This window comes from Phocoena phocoena, chromosome 9 (assembly GCF_963924675.1).
Source record: "Phocoena phocoena chromosome 9, mPhoPho1.1, whole genome shotgun sequence".
Classification (NCBI taxonomy): domain Eukaryota; kingdom Metazoa; phylum Chordata; class Mammalia; order Artiodactyla; family Phocoenidae; genus Phocoena; species Phocoena phocoena.
Window position 1 is genome coordinate 8,745,722 of NC_089227.1, and position 18,488 is coordinate 8,764,209.

The 18,488-nt window shown below is 52.3% G+C and overlaps 1 protein-coding gene across 1 annotated transcript in view; it reads right to left on the reverse strand.

Annotated features, from left to right (window-relative positions):
• The window catches only part of ADCY1 (adenylate cyclase 1), a 114,333-nt gene that overhangs the window by 54,663 nt on the left and 41,182 nt on the right, over positions 1–18,488 (reverse strand). Inside the window, exons 4-5 of the mRNA XM_065883787.1 lie at positions 17,105–17,216; positions 2,342–2,469 (exon numbers count right to left, since the gene is read on the reverse strand). Coding sequence (XP_065739859.1) covers positions 2,342–2,469; positions 17,105–17,216 — 240 coding nt within the window. The remainder of the gene's footprint in view (positions 1–2,341; positions 2,470–17,104; positions 17,217–18,488) is intronic.

Below are 18,488 nucleotides of genomic sequence, written 5' to 3' on the forward strand. Positions count from 1 at the left end.
CAAGGAGGCCTTCCTGTCCCCAGTGTGCAGGGCCTTTGCCAGCCTCCACCCAACCTGTGCAGGCCAGGAGACTCCACCAATTCGCCCCATCTGTCATCCCTTCGAACAGGCTCTCAATTGGGGGAACAGCAGACATGCAGTGAGCTGGACAGTTACTTGTAGATAAATCCTGCCTCAAGAACTGTCTCACTCTAGATAACCAACAAGGACCTACTACTGTACAGCATGGGGAACCATACTCAGTATCTTGTAATAACCTGTAAGGGGAAAAAGTCTGAAAAAGAATAGCAGTACATATATATGTGTGACTGAATCGCTTTGCTGTACACCTGAAACTAACGTAACATTGTAAATCAACTATACTACAATTTAAAAATTGTCGGGCTTCCCTGGTGGCGCAGTGGTTGAGAATCCGCCTGCCAATGCAGGGGACACAGGTTCGAGCCCTGGTCCGGGAAGATCCCACATGCCGCGGAGCAACTAAGCCCGTGCGCCACAACTACTGAGCCCGCAAGCCACAACTACTGAAGCCCGTGTGCGTAGAGTCCGTGCTCCACAACAAGAGAAGCCACCACAATGAGTTAAGAAAAAATTGTATGAAAAAGAAAAAGAAAAGAAAAACAGAAAAAAACAAAAAACCTGTCTCACTGAAGAGCATTTGCCAAGAACTGAGAAAATTGAAGGACGGGGGGTACCAGGCCTCCAGAACAATCAGAAATGACTTTTGTCACTCGGCCATCTCTTCTCATTCGACCTCCAGCCTTGGGCTGCTCCAGCCTGGGCACATCGGGTCTACCCATGACCTGAGCACAGGCAAGCTGGCCTTACCAGCTCAAAGACGGGTCAGGGAAGGAACAGCACATGTCATTTACTTCTACTTAACTCAATACAGTGAACCAAAAATACCCAGACCACAAGCAAAGCCACGTCTGGATGAAGTATTTAGCAAAACGGTACCCTGCATGTTTGGAGGTCTGATTCGTGATATGCTAATGCCTGTGATGGGCAAGGTGCTCCCCGTGGAGTGGACAAACCCCATTCCTATAAGTGCACAGAATCCTGATGCTTTGGAGCCCAAGGGAGGGACAGCAGCAGCTCAGCTGGCTCCCTTTTCTGGGGGTTAATGAATTGATGACCGCAGTGGCTGGGGACCCAGCATCTTCCGTGCCAGCCCATTTAACCTGGGATCCCATTTAATTCCCACAACAGCTCAGAGATGCAAACACGGTTTCTGCATGTCACAGCAGAGAAAATCAGGGATGCGAGGAAACCAAAGCATCACCTCAAGGATGTGGAACCAGGAACCCAGGGGGCCTGTCTGCTTCCTCGGGCAGGAAGCCCCCAGCCCACTCAGGAACAGCCGCATCTGGGGACTGATGGCCTGAACTCTAGGAAGCGTTCTTGTACCAGACTTGGTTGCAGAGGAGCAGTTTCCTTGGGTCTGACCTAATATTCAAGGCCTGACAGAGGGAAGCTGGCACTGGGGTGCAGGAAAGGGTAGAGGCACAAATCTCACATGGGCAGCACACCCATTGGCTGGGGGGGCAGGATCAGGCCTGGGTACCCTGGGGAGGGGCCGCAGAACTTACGGTCAAAGACCCAGGTCCAAGCAGCATGACACCACCAGGAGTCCTGGTGAAACCTCCCCAGAACCTTCAAGGTCAAGGACTAGCCCCTGACCACCAGGACGCAGGGCCTGGACGTGACCATGAGGTTGGTCCCACTGCCCTGGTCTCTGCCAATCCAACCTCGCTCAGAGCCCTGGATGTCATGAAGCCATCACTCCCATTTTTCAGATGGGGAAACTGAGAGCCAGGGTCACAGCTCTGCGGGGGCAAGACGAAGCCAGTCACCACACTTGCTGGGCACGTAAGGCTCTTCCCACTCTATCTCCATGCCTCCCACAGGCAGGTGCCATCTGGCCAAAACCAGGAATATATATATGACTTTAAGTTATTATTAAAAATCACACCAACAGCAATTAACATGCGGTGTTTTTTTAAGAGCACATTGCACACCTTAATGAGGTCCACAGTTTGAGAGGAGGATCTGATTTGGGTGCTGCGGGCAGATGGGGGCCAGATTCCCCCAAGCAGGAGCCCAGGGGGCCTCGGGCACTGCCACTCCACTGGGCGGGGGTTAAGAGCCCTGGGACTCCACATTCAGGCTGCATTCTTCACTCAGTCTTTTACACGGAGCATGGAAAATCTTTCAACTGTTTTCCCCATAGAAATGAACTTTCTACCAAGTGGAAAAAAGATCACTCCTCACTTCTTGGCCAGGGAGAAGACCCTCGACACACTGGCCAGGACAAGGCAGGCCTGCACGGCAGGGCACTCACGTGATGGTGTCGATCATGTCCAGGCCCATCTCCACGCAGCAGTGGGCGTGGTCAGTCTTGGGCTGAGTGAGGCCGGACACGCAGTAGTAGCAGTCTCCCAGGATCTTGATGCGACGGCAGTGGTTCTCCTTCGGGCGAGAGGGCAAAGGGCGTGTTAGTGACGCAGCTGGGGCTGCCCGAGCACCTGCGCCTCTGCCACCACCAGGTGTGCTGACCGTTGAGCTCAAGGCCCGACCTAGACCAGGGCCCAGGAGGCTCTCCCACAGTCAGGGTACCTCGAGAGGGCAGGTGGCCCCTATATGGCTGTGATTAGGGTCGCCTTGGGGAGCCCCACGCCATCCCCGCTACCCGCACTCAGCCTCTTCCCACGCGGGGGTCCGCCTCCCCTGCCCTTCAGATCACCAGGCCAACCCCACAGGCCCTTCAAGGAGGGGAGGTCACCCCATGCCTGGGAGCCAGGTCCTCTCCCCAAGGAGGGGCCCCCTCTCCCAAGAGGGGCTAATACAGTCCCCGTCCTTGGATCTCCATGTGATTGACCCTACTGGAACATGCTAGATTCCTTCGCCAGCCCGGGAAGGGCAGGCCACACACATCTGAGTGCCCGTGGCTTAACCCAGAGTCAAGGTCCACAGCCCATGTGAGCAGCTCTCCCCAGAGAACCACCAGCCGGGGCCTGAGCCCAGACCTCACCACCCACGGGGAACACCTTGGAGAGTCATCCGACACTGCAGAAGGTCTACTCTCGCACTTACACAAAGGTGAGAATGCCAGTGCCCACCTCGCCCTCGTGTTGAGGACAGAGAGACACGTCAGACGCTTACTGCCACCTGTCCTGCACCAGTCCATTGGGGTCAGCTATGATTATGACGGTGACTGCCAGTTTTATTTCAAGGACAGCATCAAAACGGCAGTTTTAGAACATTTTGTTTTCAACACCCCTTCAAACCCCCCCTAAATAACTGAGGACCTCACAAAAAGTTTTCATGTAAGCAGGTTACAGCTATGGCTATTACCACACGAGAAGCTACAACTGAGAGGTTTTTTAAAATGTATTAAAGCATTTAAAGTAACAATAGCAAATGCGTTATATATTAACATAAGTAACACTGTTTGAAAAATTATGACATTTCCCCAAACAGAAACAAATGAGAAGCAAGGCATCGTTCTCACTTTTGCAAGTCTCCAGTATCTGTCTTGACAGGAGACAGCTGGATTCTTTGTTCTACCATTCACGACATCATGTTTCCTGAGCTTGTTCACGTCTGTGAAGGAGATCAGCCTCACGCAGCCTGTCCGTGGATGAGACGGACCTCCCAGCCCCCGGGATGGACAGCCCCCCGGATGGTCCTGTAAAGCCCAGAGCTCTGCCGGCCCTACTCTGAGAACACATTCTACAGCTTGTATTTAATTCTGCTCTTTGGTTTCTTACAAATGAGCCACCTCCTGCAGGTTTTCTCCAATGCTGTGAATTCACACAGCGCCCTGGGATGAGAATTCTCAGCCCTCACCACCCACGGGTTCACACACGGCCCGCACTTCTTCTGCAGGACGCTGTCCACTGGTGCAGAGAGTCGGGGAGGAACAAGGGCCAGCGACCCTGCTGCTCTCCTGAGAGATGGCCCAGGCCACTGAATGGCTGGGTGCCCAGCTCCCCCCAGCCCTGGGCCTCCCTCAATGTAGGGACAGTCGGTCAAAGGGGAAGAGAAGAGCAGTCACTTCCACCTGTCGGGTGGTCTCTGGGGAAACCCAGTGACCGGGTCTTCCCCATGCTAAGCCCCACAAGCGCCCCCTGTGGACAGGGAGCTGGCCTCAGGGAGGTCCAGGGTCCAGCCATTCATCCTTCAAGAGACCAGGGGCAGCCACTTAACCATTAAGACACCAGCCTCCTGGTCTGCAGAAGGGGTTTGTTTCCCAGCGTCCCATGGGCAGGCTGTGCTGGGGCTGACTTGTCCCGAGACAGAGTCTGGGAGCCCAGGGCCTGGTGCAGACGTCCACACTGCAGAGCCCCTGGGAGACAGCCAGCCACGCTTCTCCAGGCTAGCAGGCAGCCCGGGCTCTCTTCTGGCACCTCTAGAGTGTCCGTTCTCACCTGTCCCCACCGTCACTGCCAGGACACACCGTGCAGGCCAGCAAGGGGCAGCTCCCCCCATACATCCGCGTCCCGTCTTCACAGTCGGGCTGCCTTCACTTGAGCCGAGCGCCCAGGATGAGATGAGGGTCCACTGCCAGGGGCGCGACCCTCCCCAGGCGCAGAGACCCTCGGTGGAAAGCTCATGATTCCTGACTCATCCAGCCCCCTCCGAGCTGTCCACCTGGTGATCCAGACCCCTCCCTCTGAGGAGTCCGCACAAGCACCTACCCCACGTAGGCAGCATTCTTGCAGAAGATTTCTAAGGTCACCAAGCCCTGATTCTGGGGACCTCGAGGATGACAGGTGTCCCCACCCATCAGCATCTCCGTGGGACGCTGAGTGCAGGTGACTGCGGACATCCCTGCATCCCCCAGCTTGTCTCTGCAGAGTTCCCAGCCACCTCCAGGCCCCACAGCCCCAGCCTTCTGACCCTGGGACTGGAAGGTGCTCGGTACAAGGTCACTGAGCGGGCAGGTGTGCGCGCGCTTGTGTGTGTGTGTGTGTGTGTGTGAGAATGGACCATAAATCCTACGGGCAGGTCGTAAGTGGCAGTTGTCCCATCAGATTTCAAGGGAAATCAGAGGCCGTGGGTGGGGCTGCCCCCCAAACAGCCACCCTATGAGCCCGACTGTCATATCTGACACAGAGACTCAAGAGTGGCCGCCACAGAAAAGGGAGTCTCTGTGGGGCTGGGTGGGGTCTCCGCTGGCCGACCCCTCAGGACAGGAGGCGCTGGTGAACCCTGTTGTTGCAAACTGTGATGAATGCAAGTGGTGACCCTGGCGAGCCTCAGGAGTGACCCCTACGCCCGGCAGGGCTGCTCTCCACGTCAGGACGGGGCATCTAGCAAGTGACATCCAGGCCGCAGGCTCACAGCTAGATGAGGCCCACCGCATTCTGCGGAGAGCTTCCTGAAAAGCAGCCACCCTCCGCTGGGCCCGCCAACACACACAGGGGCACAATTACAGCCCGCCAGCGACACATGTGTCGCCGGCGACCATCCTGAGACAGTCCCTCCCGGGCTCAGAACAGACTGGGGAAGTGAAATGCTCACCCGTCCCCTTGCTTTTTAATCTCAACTCTCCTGACTTTTGTTAACAAGCTTAAGAGACCAAAAAAACGATGTTTTCCATTGCTTTTGGTGTTTTAGATAACAACATCTTCCCTGTAAATACTGAAAGCCAGCGCCTGGAGTTCCCCCGCAGGGAGCGTTTGTGACACCTGAACAGCTGCTTCGCAGCCAAAGCAAAGAAAGAAAACGGAGGAGGAGGGCCGGCGGGGCTTGCTTGGAAGGGACAGGAGTGACAGGACATGATGGACAGAGCCCCCTCAGAGCAGCACAGGGGCTGCCGGGGGATCCAGGCAGGAGGGTCTCCTTTGCTTCCCAGGTATGGTCTGCAGGCCCGCTGGTCAACTCTGGACCTGGCTGGCCCTGCCCGAGAGGACAGCAGAGACTCCCACACTCAAGGGCTCTGTGACCCTGCCCGCCCAGCCCTGGACCCAGGAAGAAGCAGAGAATTCAGTGGGATCTCAGGAAGAGCCACTGCAACTTCAGAACCGGACGAGGCCCAAACCCCTCCGAGGCCGGCTCTGAAACAGCGGGGTCCAGAGAGGTCAGAGGCCATCATGTGCACCCCACACTGCAGCTGGCTTCTGGGAAGGCTGGGGAGCTCCCAAGACTTGGTGGCACCCCTGCGGGAGGGGAGGTGCAGAGAGAGAGCTTGAAATGACCCAGTGACTGCACCTGATCCCCAGGTGACAGCATGCAAAACCACATGGCCAAGTGGTGTTAACCTTGCACGGCGCTGGGCCATCAGTGGGAAAACCAAATAAGAGATTTTAGAAAATGTTCCTTCTAGGAGGCTGTCTCAGCGTTTAAGCTGCTGCGTCCACAAAAAGCTGAAAAGAAATGCACCAAGATATAAACCACGGCTATCGCTGGAAAGTAGGACACATAGTCATTTCAACTTCCATTTCCATAGATCATTCCTTCAGTTCCTTTTACTGAGTCCCACATGCTCCACCCACTGCAACAAGGACCACGGACATAAGCGAAGGGAAGAGATGAGGACCCTGTGCTCCGAGGGCTTCCTGCCCACGGGGAGGGACCACACAGGAGCAACAGAGCTGGAACCCAAGAACGCACAGACTTCTGTCCTACGGCAGAGACCAGCCGCATTAACTCAGGACCGGAAGTCTCTCCAGCCTCAGCCACGCCCAAGAGACATCAACGGGCCCCACTGAGGCAGACTCTCCAATAATAAATAGTCACATGTACACATCTGTTCCTGGTATCCAAAAGGAACAGTGGAGGAGCAACCCCAAACAGGGCACAGATGCCTAACTGCACAGGGCTGGGGGCGATGGTGGGGGTGAGTCAGCCCTCTCTCCGCGTATCTTGCCTCAGGGTCTGCACTGTGGGACAGAGCCGTGCAAATATTTGACGTACTTAAAAAAGAAAAATTAAATTTAGAGCAGCAGTGCCTAAAAATAAAACCAAAATGAAATAACTGTGACCACGTTGGTAGCACAATTCACAAGTGGGTTTCACAAGTGACAGGAAAACACGTATTTGACTGGATATCTAGTGGGATGTACTTCAAGGGCAAGGTAACGAGAGAAACCACTAAAGAAATCTTAGATTCTATTCAATGGTCTTATTGTGGGGAATAATATTGGTAATGCTATTTTGAATCAACTGTATATAAAAGGATGAAACAAAAAAATTCTATTACTGTCATTAGGGTTTCCAGCATCAAAGGAAAAGGGACACAAATTTAAGAATCACAGGAGTGAAGTTAAGTGAATTGGAAATATCAATATGAACTCAGAATTCATTCATGAATTTTTCTTTTTCTAAAACATATCTTCCATGTCTGGCTCCTGTAAAGTCCCAGGACCAGTGACCACCCAGATTACAGGCTGGAAAAACCATTTCCCAATGAAAGAAACTAGGGCTTCTGGAAAACGCCGCATCTGTGAGGCAGGACCGTGCTCAGAGGGGATGCGCTGAGTCACGAGGAAGCAGGAGGCAACCGCACGGCTCACCCCTTCAGAGGGTTCTAGTCCTGAAACTTGATAAAGAAATGAAAAGAATCAAGCATCCACTGAGGATAACCCAAGAGCTGAGGACTAAATATTCTTCGTTTTTAAAGAACCACAAGCTAAATAAATGCAGAGGAAACAACAGGATCAGAAAACTGTCAACCAGAGTGAACACCGATGGGCCAAGTTCTCCAGGCAGCTGCTGTGACCCTCAGGTGCAATGTCATGGGAGACGGGTAACAACACGGGAACCTCAGATCCACACGCCCTGGAGGGAGCAGGCCAGCGGAGAGGGGTGCGCTGGGGACAGCACTGCGCTCCAGGGAAGGGCTGTCAACACAAATGAGCGAGCCCAGGATCTAAGGCAGGTAGAGAAGGTCTGCTGGTTCAGGAGAAGCACAGGACACACCCAGCCTTGGGGCTGAGCCGCCACAAAAGGCAGGAGCATTAACAAGGAAAAACCAAAACCAAGAAACACTTGGCATATCCACAGAATACGGTGTGTGTATTCAACCAGGTTTTTGTTTTCTGTATCCTATGAAGGTCTGATGTCTCGGGGGCCTCGCTGGCAGGGAACGATGACCACTGCGCAGGGCTGGCTAATTCCCGGAGACAAACAACGGCTTGTTCCTATTACACCGGCGGATCAGAGGCCACATCTCCTCTGCGGGCTCTCACACTCCGGCCACTGTCCCCGCCCTAATCACCAGGGCAGGGACCAGACCGCAGGGAACACCGACAGCCCAGAGCCCTTACTATCCACACTGTCCAGCCCTGCGTCTGCTCGCCCCCTCTTCCCGTGGAAACGCCAATAAAGCCCCGCCCTGCTCTCCCAGCACCCTCTGCCAATCTGGGTGCCCGGTGGTCCCCTGTGACCTTGGATGGCCCGGTGTGTCCCCTCCTCTCGGGGACCGTGAGTGATAGAGCATCCTTCTATGGCATTAGCCTCTGTGTCATCACTGTCACCTCCATAACCCAACCCAAGGGTGCAATCCAGACACACGTCCACCTCATGTGAGTCCTGACTGGAACAAACCAGCTCTGAAGAAGAGACATGTCTGAGACGAGCAGGGTGACCCAGCCCAGATCCAGACTCAGGACTCTGTGACTGCAGTCAGTGCAAATGGGTGCGACAGGGGCCTTGAGGTGGTGCTGGCCGTAACGTGCTCAGTAGAAGAGCTACTCACCAAGGATGCAAGCGTGCTGTGCGGTGCTGGGCAGGACCTTGGGGGGGAGAGTGCAGACCAAACAAGACTGGCCAGACGTTAGTTACTGTCGAGGATGGGCTGTGGGTGCCTGGGGAGAGGGCGTTACGTTATTGTCTCTACCTTTGTGCTTGTGCGAATTTTCTAAAACCTTCAAGGGCAGGGTTTACATCTGGCTTATTCATGCGGCATCCCTATCACCTAGGACAATGCTGGCACACAGTAGGGACCGGGGAGCTGCTTTCTGAAGCCAAGTATGAACACGTGCCTCCCTGGTGATACGTGGAGGAGACACGTCCTCCTCCTGTGCGCGGCACTCAAGGGGCCCATTCAGGCTACCCTGCCTCTCCCTCTACCGCGGCTCCCCACTCAGGCCTCAAGCGAGCCTTGCTCTCCACACCACCCTCCTCCCTCTGCCTAGAGCACATCTCCCCACACGGGGACCTGGGCCACCGCAGCTGCTGAATAAAGGTTTCCTCCCAGCAGACAGGGTGGTGAGTTTCTACAGGTGGCCTGATACGAACGACAGACTCCTTCAAATTCCAAACATCTACTGGCTTTTCAAGAAACAGTATCTAGGGCTTCCCTGGCGGCGCAGTGGTTGGGAGTCCGCCTGCCGATGCAGGGGACGCGGGTTCGTGCCCCGGTCCGGGAAGATCCCACATGCCGCGGAGCGGCTGGGCCCGTGAGCCATGGCCACTGAGCCTGCGCGTCCGGAGCCTGTGCTCCGCAACGGGAGAGGCCACAGCAGTGAGAGGCCCGCATACTGCAAAAAAAAAAGAAACTATATCTATTCCCTGCTAATCAAGGGATAATTAAAGAAATCCAGGTTCATCATCAAGGATGCAGAAAGTTCAGAAAATTAAAAATCATAACTCGCAACTCAGCAACAACCACAGTTATTCTGGAATCTTTCATTCCAGCCTTTTCTCCCTGGCACTCACGTAAGTGCACACACACAGTGTGAAAATTGGGATTCTACTCTCTATGTTATTTGGTCACTTAAAATCGTTCCTCTGGGTCAGTTTTCCAAGCTGAGCTCTGGTGACTCCTCCACCGCCACCCCCTCCAGGCTGCTCACGATGTCTGTTTACATCCCGACCACACTCTAGCAAACATCTCATTCAGCAAATCCTGGTTTTGCAAAAGTGGCTCAAGGTCTCCCCACCCGAGCTGTAAGTACCCTGGCTGTAAGTTCCCTGCCTCCGTCTTTGTGCTCCAGCACCCCTTGCCCGACAGCAGGTGCACAGGTGGCTTTGCTAAAGGAACACCGTCCAGCAGAGTCACAACTGACCCACAAGCATGTGTCAGGCCTGAACGCGGCCAGCTCTGCGCAGCTACGGGACCAGGGTGTCAGAGCGGGAAGGCCTGACCCTCTGAAATGATCCCGAGGACAGTCTCCCGAGGAGGAGGGATGAGGGGATGGACCTGAACACACACCCGAGTAGCTCGGGATTGGGTAGGGAGCTCTGCCCTTGGACCAGCTTCCATGGGTCCCTTTCAGAAACATCCAGAAAAACACAAATAACTGAAAAATAATGTCCTCACTGACACAGGTCATCAGAGTCATCTTTCAGGAATCGCACCCCCTACACTCTTGTCCAGGAGCCCCTCGGTGTCGGGTCCTCACGGGCCAGAAAGGCTCACGAAGCGTCCGAGTTCAGGGACAGCGCAGACTGGCCAAGCCCAAGGGCGGGCATCCCCAGGGAGAGCCCCTCAGCAGACGCTGAGCGTCCCCAGGGACGCTCAGACCAGAGAGGGGATGCCTCCCGCACTTGTCCGCCCTCGCTAACCACCCATGACGCGTGTGGGTCAGCCTCCTGGCCCCGGGCACCACCAGTGCTGTCCTAAATCCAACGCACCCCCATCCTGTACCAGGCAACCGCCACCTCGGGACTGAGAACTGACAACAGTGTGACAAGCTCCCTCTGGAAACAGTCCCTGAAGGATTCCCGGGGTCATGACCAGAGCTAAGGACTGTGTTCTCATCTGCCTGTCACCCCTGAGGAGGGGGCCACCACCAGCCCAGGTGGCCTTGCTGATAAGAGGACAACTGGGACTCAGGCTCGTCTCCGCAGCGGGCACACCAAGGACCCTCCACGCTGGCCCACACCCCCCGAACCAGCCAGATGGACGTCTGCTTCACCCGGCCAGTTCATTTTCCCGCAGAGAAAACTGATCCAGAGAAGGGCCCCGTCCCCAACAGGTGGTGGTGGAGGAGGGCTGAGCCCGGGACAGGGGCTTCTCCATAAACCCAAAGGGTGCAGCCAGTTGCCAAATACACACGGAGATCAGAGCAAACACAAATCTAAAATGGATCCAATAAATGGGGGAAAGGTCAAAAACATAGTGCACATCTGTGGTCATCAGCCGTGGATCGGGGTAAATAAAACGTCAGCTCCTGTGGAGACTAAGACAAACACACTCTGTTTGTTTAACTGCCCGGCAGATACCTTTGTAAAGGAGGATGGGTTTGGATCCCTGGGGTCACCACACCCTCCTCACCGGGCACTTGGACACAAAACAAGCACATGTGAGAAAAACATGTCCAGGTGCTCATCAAAACAGGACACCAGCAGATTAGAACGAAAATATGTTTAAAACCCACAACATCAATGCACAAAAGGACAGAGGAAAAAAAGCAATAAATTAGAAGGGAATGAGGCCATTTTAATTTTGAGCTTCCTCACAGTCACCTCAATGAGAAGGAAAAAAGATCCGAGATGAAACCATGATGTCTGAGCTGGAAGCTGCACTGGATGGTACGTGGCAGGTTAGACGCTGAAGATGCAAAGATTAGTGAACCTGAAGGCGCAGCAGTAGAAACTGTTCAAAATGAAACAGAAAGAAAAAGAACCCCCAAAAGAAAACAAGATCATCATCCTGACGTGGGTGAAACTGGCGTTCCTGAAGGAAGAGGAGGACGGGCATAGAAAAGTATTTGTAAAACGGTGACTGAGGGTTTTTCCCCAAATATTATGAAAACTACAGATGCGAGAAGCTCAATAAACTGCAAGCACAAGACACCTGAAGAAAACCACAGCTAGGCACGTCAAAATCAAACTGCTGAAAACCAGCAACGAAGAGAAAATCTTAAAAGCAGGCAGAGGAAAAAGACATTTCATACAGAGGAGCAAAGAGTTGACAGAAGACTTCTTGTTGAAAACAATACGAACGATGACAAGAAGAGCGGCATCTTTAAAGTTCTGGGGGAAAGACCTTTGCACCTAGAATTCTCTACCCAGCAAAAAAGAAATAAGGCCAAACAAAGAATTCTTTCAGAAATACAAAAGCTGAAAGGATTTGTCACCAGCAGGCCCACACTGCAAGAAACACTAGAGGAGGGCTTGCTTCCCTGGGGGCACGGTGGTTAAGAAAGCACCTGCCAATGCAGGGCACATGGGTTTGAGCCCTGGTTCGGGAAGATCGCACATGCTGCAGAGCAACTAAGCCCGTGTGCCACAACTACTGAGCCTGTGCTCTAGAATCCATGAGCCACAGCTACTGAGCCTGTGTGCTGCAACTACTGAGTCCAGTGCCTAGAGCCTGTGCTCCACAACAAGAGAAGCCACCGCAATGAGAAGCCCACGCAGCGCAACCAAGAGTAGCCCCCGCTCGCCACAATTAGAGAAAGCCCATGCGCAGCAATGAAGACCCAATGCAGCCAAAAATAAATAAATTAAAAAAAATAAATGTATTAAAAAAAAGAGAAAAAGAAACATTAGAGGAAATTAAACAGAAAAAAAAGATAAAACGTGGAAATATGCCACACGTAGACCACACAAATGAATAAAGCCCATATTCTGGGCCATAAATTTAAGAGGATTCAAATTTTAAAAGTATGCTCTCCAACCACAATAAAATTAAATTTGAAGTCAAAAACAGGAAGATTTTTGCAAACTCCCTCAAAAAACAAACGTCTTAATAATCCACGGGTCTAAGAAAAATTAAAGGGAAAATGATAAAGTATTTTGAACTGAACACAAATAGAAACACAACATATCAGAAATTTGCTAAAGCAGTACTTCAGAGGAAGTTCACAGCATTAAACACTTATATCAGAAGAGGAAAAAAGATCTAAAACACAATGGTCTCTGCTTCTACCTTAAGAAACTACAAAAAGAAGAGCAAATGAAAACCAAAATAAGCAGAAGAAACAAAATAATAAAAAAACATAAAGGAAATTAATAAAATTGAAATAGAGATATATGAAACCAAAAGCAAATTCTTTTTAAAAAATCAATAAGACTGATAAATCTGTAGCCAGAATGATGAGACAAAAAGAAGACACAAATCACCAAAATCAAGAATGGGACAGGTGCCATTACCACACATTCTACAAATATTAAAAGGATAACAAGGAAATAGTGTGAGCAACTTTATTCTAATAATTTTGACAACTTAGGTTAAATGGGAAGACTCCCTGAAAGATTATAAAACACCAAGCTCATTCAAGAAAAAAATAAATAACCCGACGAGCCCTACTGAAAGTAACTGAATTTGTAGTTAAAAATTTCCACAAAGAAAACTCCATGCACCAGTAAATTCTACCACACAGTTAAGAGAGAAATAATACCGATTCTACACAAACTCTTCCAGAAAATTGAACTGGAGGAAATACTCCCCAACTCTTCTATGAAATCAGCATTACCTTGATACCCCATAAAAACAACATAAGAAAAGAAAGCCACAGACTCATATCCTTCAGGAGCATAGATGGAAAAAAAATCTGAACAAAAACTTAACACACATGTACACACACGTACACCTACATATTCACATACGTATTAACTCGTGTACACACGTGCACACATACACATGTACAGAGTTGCACGCATGTTCATGCACACTCATGTATATGCAATGCACTCACATGTACACACACACTCACATACATTTATATACACATACTCATTCACATGCGTACACATACACACACCTAACATATCTCTTACTCCAGTCAACCCACCATGAGGCTCCAGTGTGTGCAGTACCTGTTCTCTGGAGGGTGTGCACTTCCCTTGATAAAAGTATCTAATCCAACATCTCAGACACTAGTAAGTGCCCTGGTGAAAAAGCCTAGTAGTGAATAAAAGAGAAAATCTCTTACGTACCAACAAACTGGACAACCTAGAAGAAATGGATAAATTCCTAGAAATATACAATCTACCAAGATTCAATCACGAAAAAATATAAAATCTGAACAGACTGCATCAGTAATCAAAAACTCCCAATACAGGAAAGCCCTGGACCAGACGATTTCACTGGCGAATTCTACCAAACGTTCAAAGAAGAATTAATACCGATCCTTCTCAAACTCTCAAAAAAACAGAAGAGGAAGGAGCACCTCCAAATTCATTTTACATCGCCAGCATTATCCTGCAAGGATGGCACAAAAGAAGAAAATTATCCAATATCCCTGATGAACATAGATGCAAAAATCCTCAACAAAATTTCAGCAAATCGAATTTAACAATACATTAAAAGGATCACACAGCACGATCAAGTGGGATTTATTCCAGGGATGCAAGGATGGTTCAACATACACGAATCAATCAATGTGATACAAACACATTAACAAAATAAAGAATAAAAATCATATAGCAATCTCAACAGATGCAAAAAAGGCATTTGATAAAATTCAACATCCTTTCATGATAAAAAGTCTAACAAAGTGCGTATAGACGGAACACACCTCAACATAATAAAGGCCATGTATGACAAGCCCACAGCTAACATCATACTCACTGGTGGAAAGCTGAAAGCTTTTCCTCTAAGATCAGGAACAAGACAAGGATGCCCACTCTCACCACTTTTATTCAACATAGTGTTGAAGTCCTAGCCAGAACAGTTAGACAAGAAAAAGAAATAAAAGGCATCCAAATCGGAAAAGAAGTAAAACTGTCTCTATTTGCAAATGTCATAATATTATATACAGAAAACACTAAAGACTGTATCAAAAAACTGTTAGAACTAATAAATGATTTCGGTGAAGTTGGAGGATACAAAATCAATATACAGAAATCTGTCACATTTCTATATAATAATAACGAACTAGTAGAAAGTAAAATTAAGAAAATAATCCCATTTACAACTGCATCAAAAAGAATGACATACCTAGGGATAAATTTAACAACAAAAAAAGGCAAATTGTAACAATTTGAAGAAACACATGGGACACTGAGACATTCTGAGGGAACGTGTGATGCCCCAGAAGGCCCAGAGGACACCCTGCCATGTGCACCCTGGGTGTGGTGCCGATAGAAAGGGGTAATGGATGTCACAGCTGGGACATGGGCCCGAGAGGTGCCCCCAGGGCCAGGGTGAGGGCACAGGCCTGGAACTCAAGGTGACACTCACACCTGCATCTGATTTAAAACAGAAGAAATTGGCAAAGCAACAGATGAAGTTTGTATTCTAGGAAGGAAGAGGACAGGACAGGGAGTCCCCAGATCACACATTTCATCCTGAGAACGAAGACCTGGGTGTCCCCGGGGCACCATCTCCGCCCGTGCTCTCCCACCCAGGGAGGCCCATCTCTCCAGTCCCTGGACGGGGTAGGCCCTGCGTCTGCTCCAGTAGAACACAGCACAGATGGGGCCGGCCATCGGACTGCCCACCTCTGGGAATGCTACACCCACAAAAGAAGAAAGTGATCACCGGGCTGCATAAAAACTAAAATCTCTGCCCTTTATACAACACTGTCAGCAAATGAACAAACAGGCCAAAGTGGGGAAGAAAATATTTGCAAATCAGGTATCTGACAAAGGACCAGTGGAAAATCTGTAAAGACTTCTGGGCCTTCCTGGGCGGCTGGGAAGCAGGTTATGTCCTGAGAGACCTGGAGCAGGGGGGTCTCCCGGGGACAGCAGAGGGGCAGGCGGCACTGCTCACCACGAATCACTGACCAAACTTGGCCCTGATCCTTCGGGGACCATGATGCTGACCTCAAGCTGCTGGGAAGACAGAATCGGACGAGGAGGCAAAGAGCACAGGCCCTCCCATCAGCAGCAGATGCTCAGAAAAGAGGCCCTGGTGGGCCGAGTGGGACCCTGGTCCAGAAGCTTCCCGGTGAGGGGGGAGGAAGCAGCAGGCCTGAGAAAGCTCCCAAGCAGCACTGTGAGAGCCCCCGGCCGCCAGTCACCCCCTGCATCGGACAAAACACACATCCTGACCCAAAGGCAAAAGGTGCCGGAGGCCCGGGCACAGGCCACGCTCACGCCCTCCCCGCCTCTTCTAGGCAGCCCTGTCCGCGGGAGGACGCGCGGGAGGCCTTCTCCCAGGAAGGCGAGGTGGCACGTGTTTGCACAGACCTCAGCCTCGCTCCCGGGAGCAAGTCCAGTGGCCGCACAGGCAAAGGCTGCCAGGGCCTTGAGGACAGGCAGCTCCATGCCCAGCAAAACGACATCACAGGCAGTGTGACCGCTGCTCGCTCTTCCTGCAAGGCAAGAGCAAAGGCCGGGGCCTGGCGTTCTGTGTCCTGCCCAGAGGCTGCCCCGAGTCTGCGGCCCACGCGGTACCCACCACCCAGCGTCCCTCAGGACTCCTGGCCACTGCATAAGCCAGGCCCGGCCAGGGGTCCTCTCTTCACCCTGTTCACTGAGGGGACGTTCACTCTTCCTTCCAAGAGCTTTAACTGTCACCTCCTCTGAGGAGTCTGACCTCGACGGAACCTGCCGACCCTTCCCTCCCTCCCTCCCTCCGTCTCATAACCATCCACTCAGGGGCCTCTGTTTCCACCTCGAGCGAGGCTGAAGGAGAAGGTGCACTTGTCCGTGTCCTTGTGTCTCCCCCATGTCCTGGCAGGACAGGGCAGGTGGGTGTCGGGGTCCCAGGCCTGCATATACTGCAAGCGAGGCCATTAACCTCGGCTTGGCCTCTGCGGGCCTTAGATGTGAACGGTTCCAAGAAGACTTCAAAACCCTGGCGCTCAGCCCGCCGCGAGCAAGGGGGCCGGGCATCCTGAGACGTCACCAACTGACCCCCAGCAGGCAAGTTTCGAGTGCAGGCAGCGGGCCCGGAAAAGGTCAGCACAGGCCTGCTCCGAAGAGCCCCCTACCAAGGCCAGCCCAAGCGACACGTGCCACAGGACAGAAGGTGGAGGGTGGCCTGCGCGCGAGACCACGCAACTCAGCCAGTGCCTCGTGCTGCCGGGGCCCTTCGCTGGAGGCGCGGCCTGTGCTGGTGCAGCGCCATCCCGTCTGCAAAGGCAGCGCTCAGGTCCCAGGGAAGGAACCAGCGAGCAGTGAGGCTGAAACGACGGACGAACACCGCGTCCCCACCAGCCCAGGTCACATCTCCAACACGGGGATCCACCTGGCACGTCGTCACCCCGGGAGCAACTCAAGTGAACCTCCGGACAAAGGGAGAGGCTGCGCTTACCGTGGCCAGTTCGTCAAACTTGCCGAAGAGCTCATTGAGGAGTTTCACCAGTTCCTGGGCCGTGCACTGCGACGCCAAGCCCGTGAAGCCCACGATGTCCGCGAAGAGGATGCTGCAGGACAAAGGGGTGCCAGTTGCCCTCCTCCACCGACAGACGGACGGGCTCCTGCCACTCAGACGGACGTTACCTTCGCACGTCACCTGAAACTAGAGCCCCCTGCTGATTCCTCAAGCAGCGAAAAAGGAAGGCTCTGCTGTTCTCGTGTCACAGGTGAGGAGACTGAGGCTGGGAGAAGCCGGGGGACTCTTTGGTCATAGAGGGAGGAAATGCCGGAGCCACTCAGAGCTCCTCCCAGGACACAGGGGAGCAGCAGTGACCACCGCGTGCTGTCTATATACTCGGCGTCCCCCAGACACGGGAGTAGCTCAACGCCCACTAGGCCTGTCCCTTTTCCCAGGGTGGCCCTGTGACGGGGCCGTGGCTGGTGGGAAGTGAGCAGAAGTGACGTGCTCTTAAGGAATGAGCAGCCCTCCTCCATACCTCCTACAGGTGATACAGGTGACTGAGGCCCACGCCCCATCAGAGCCTCACAGGAGTCCTGTGCTGTGCGCAGGGTCACCTCACAGTCGGCTATGAGGGGGGGCGCAACTCCTCTTATATGCGGGGCGTCCGTTCACTACAGTACCTGGGTCAGTCTAAACAAGTCTGTGCCCACCCATAGCACATAGCCAGAATCCTGGGTGCTAGAAAGACTTTAAAAGGCTTAAGTAATGAGGACCAAAGCAGGACAGAGAACTTGTAGGACAACAGAGAACCTCCCTGAGCCGTACGTTTGGGAGAGGCTGGGGTTCCTGATGAGTCCTCCAAGCACCCTGACCCTCCCACATGTGAGCGACGAGGGAGATGGGATCAGGGGCCTATCTCAGGACGAGGTGTTCCACGGAACCCACTTGGGAGAGGCCATGGGGCCTGATCACGGAGCTGCCGGACCAGGGCCAGGTGCCACTTCTGGACCTCTCGCCCCAGGGGAAAGAGAGCCCCTCGCTCTTGAAGACACTGCATGGCCAGCTTTTGTCACCTACAGCCAAAAACACCCTCAGCTGTGAGACTTGGGAAATCACACACATGGTACACTGGAGGGGTTTGCGAGACTTAAACATGCATCTCCAGTTTAAATGAAGAAAGTGATGTGGAATTAAAGTGGTTCGTTCTTTTTACACAATTGTGTTCATATCTTAAAATTCCTGATGCCAGATCTTAACTCAGTTCTGCATTTTCAATAATACCTCATGCCAGAGAGTAGCGACCCACATCACAGGCAGGGACCAGGAGCCCACATCTCAGAGAAGCTTCTCCCTGACGAGGCCCTTGCCCCACCATGTC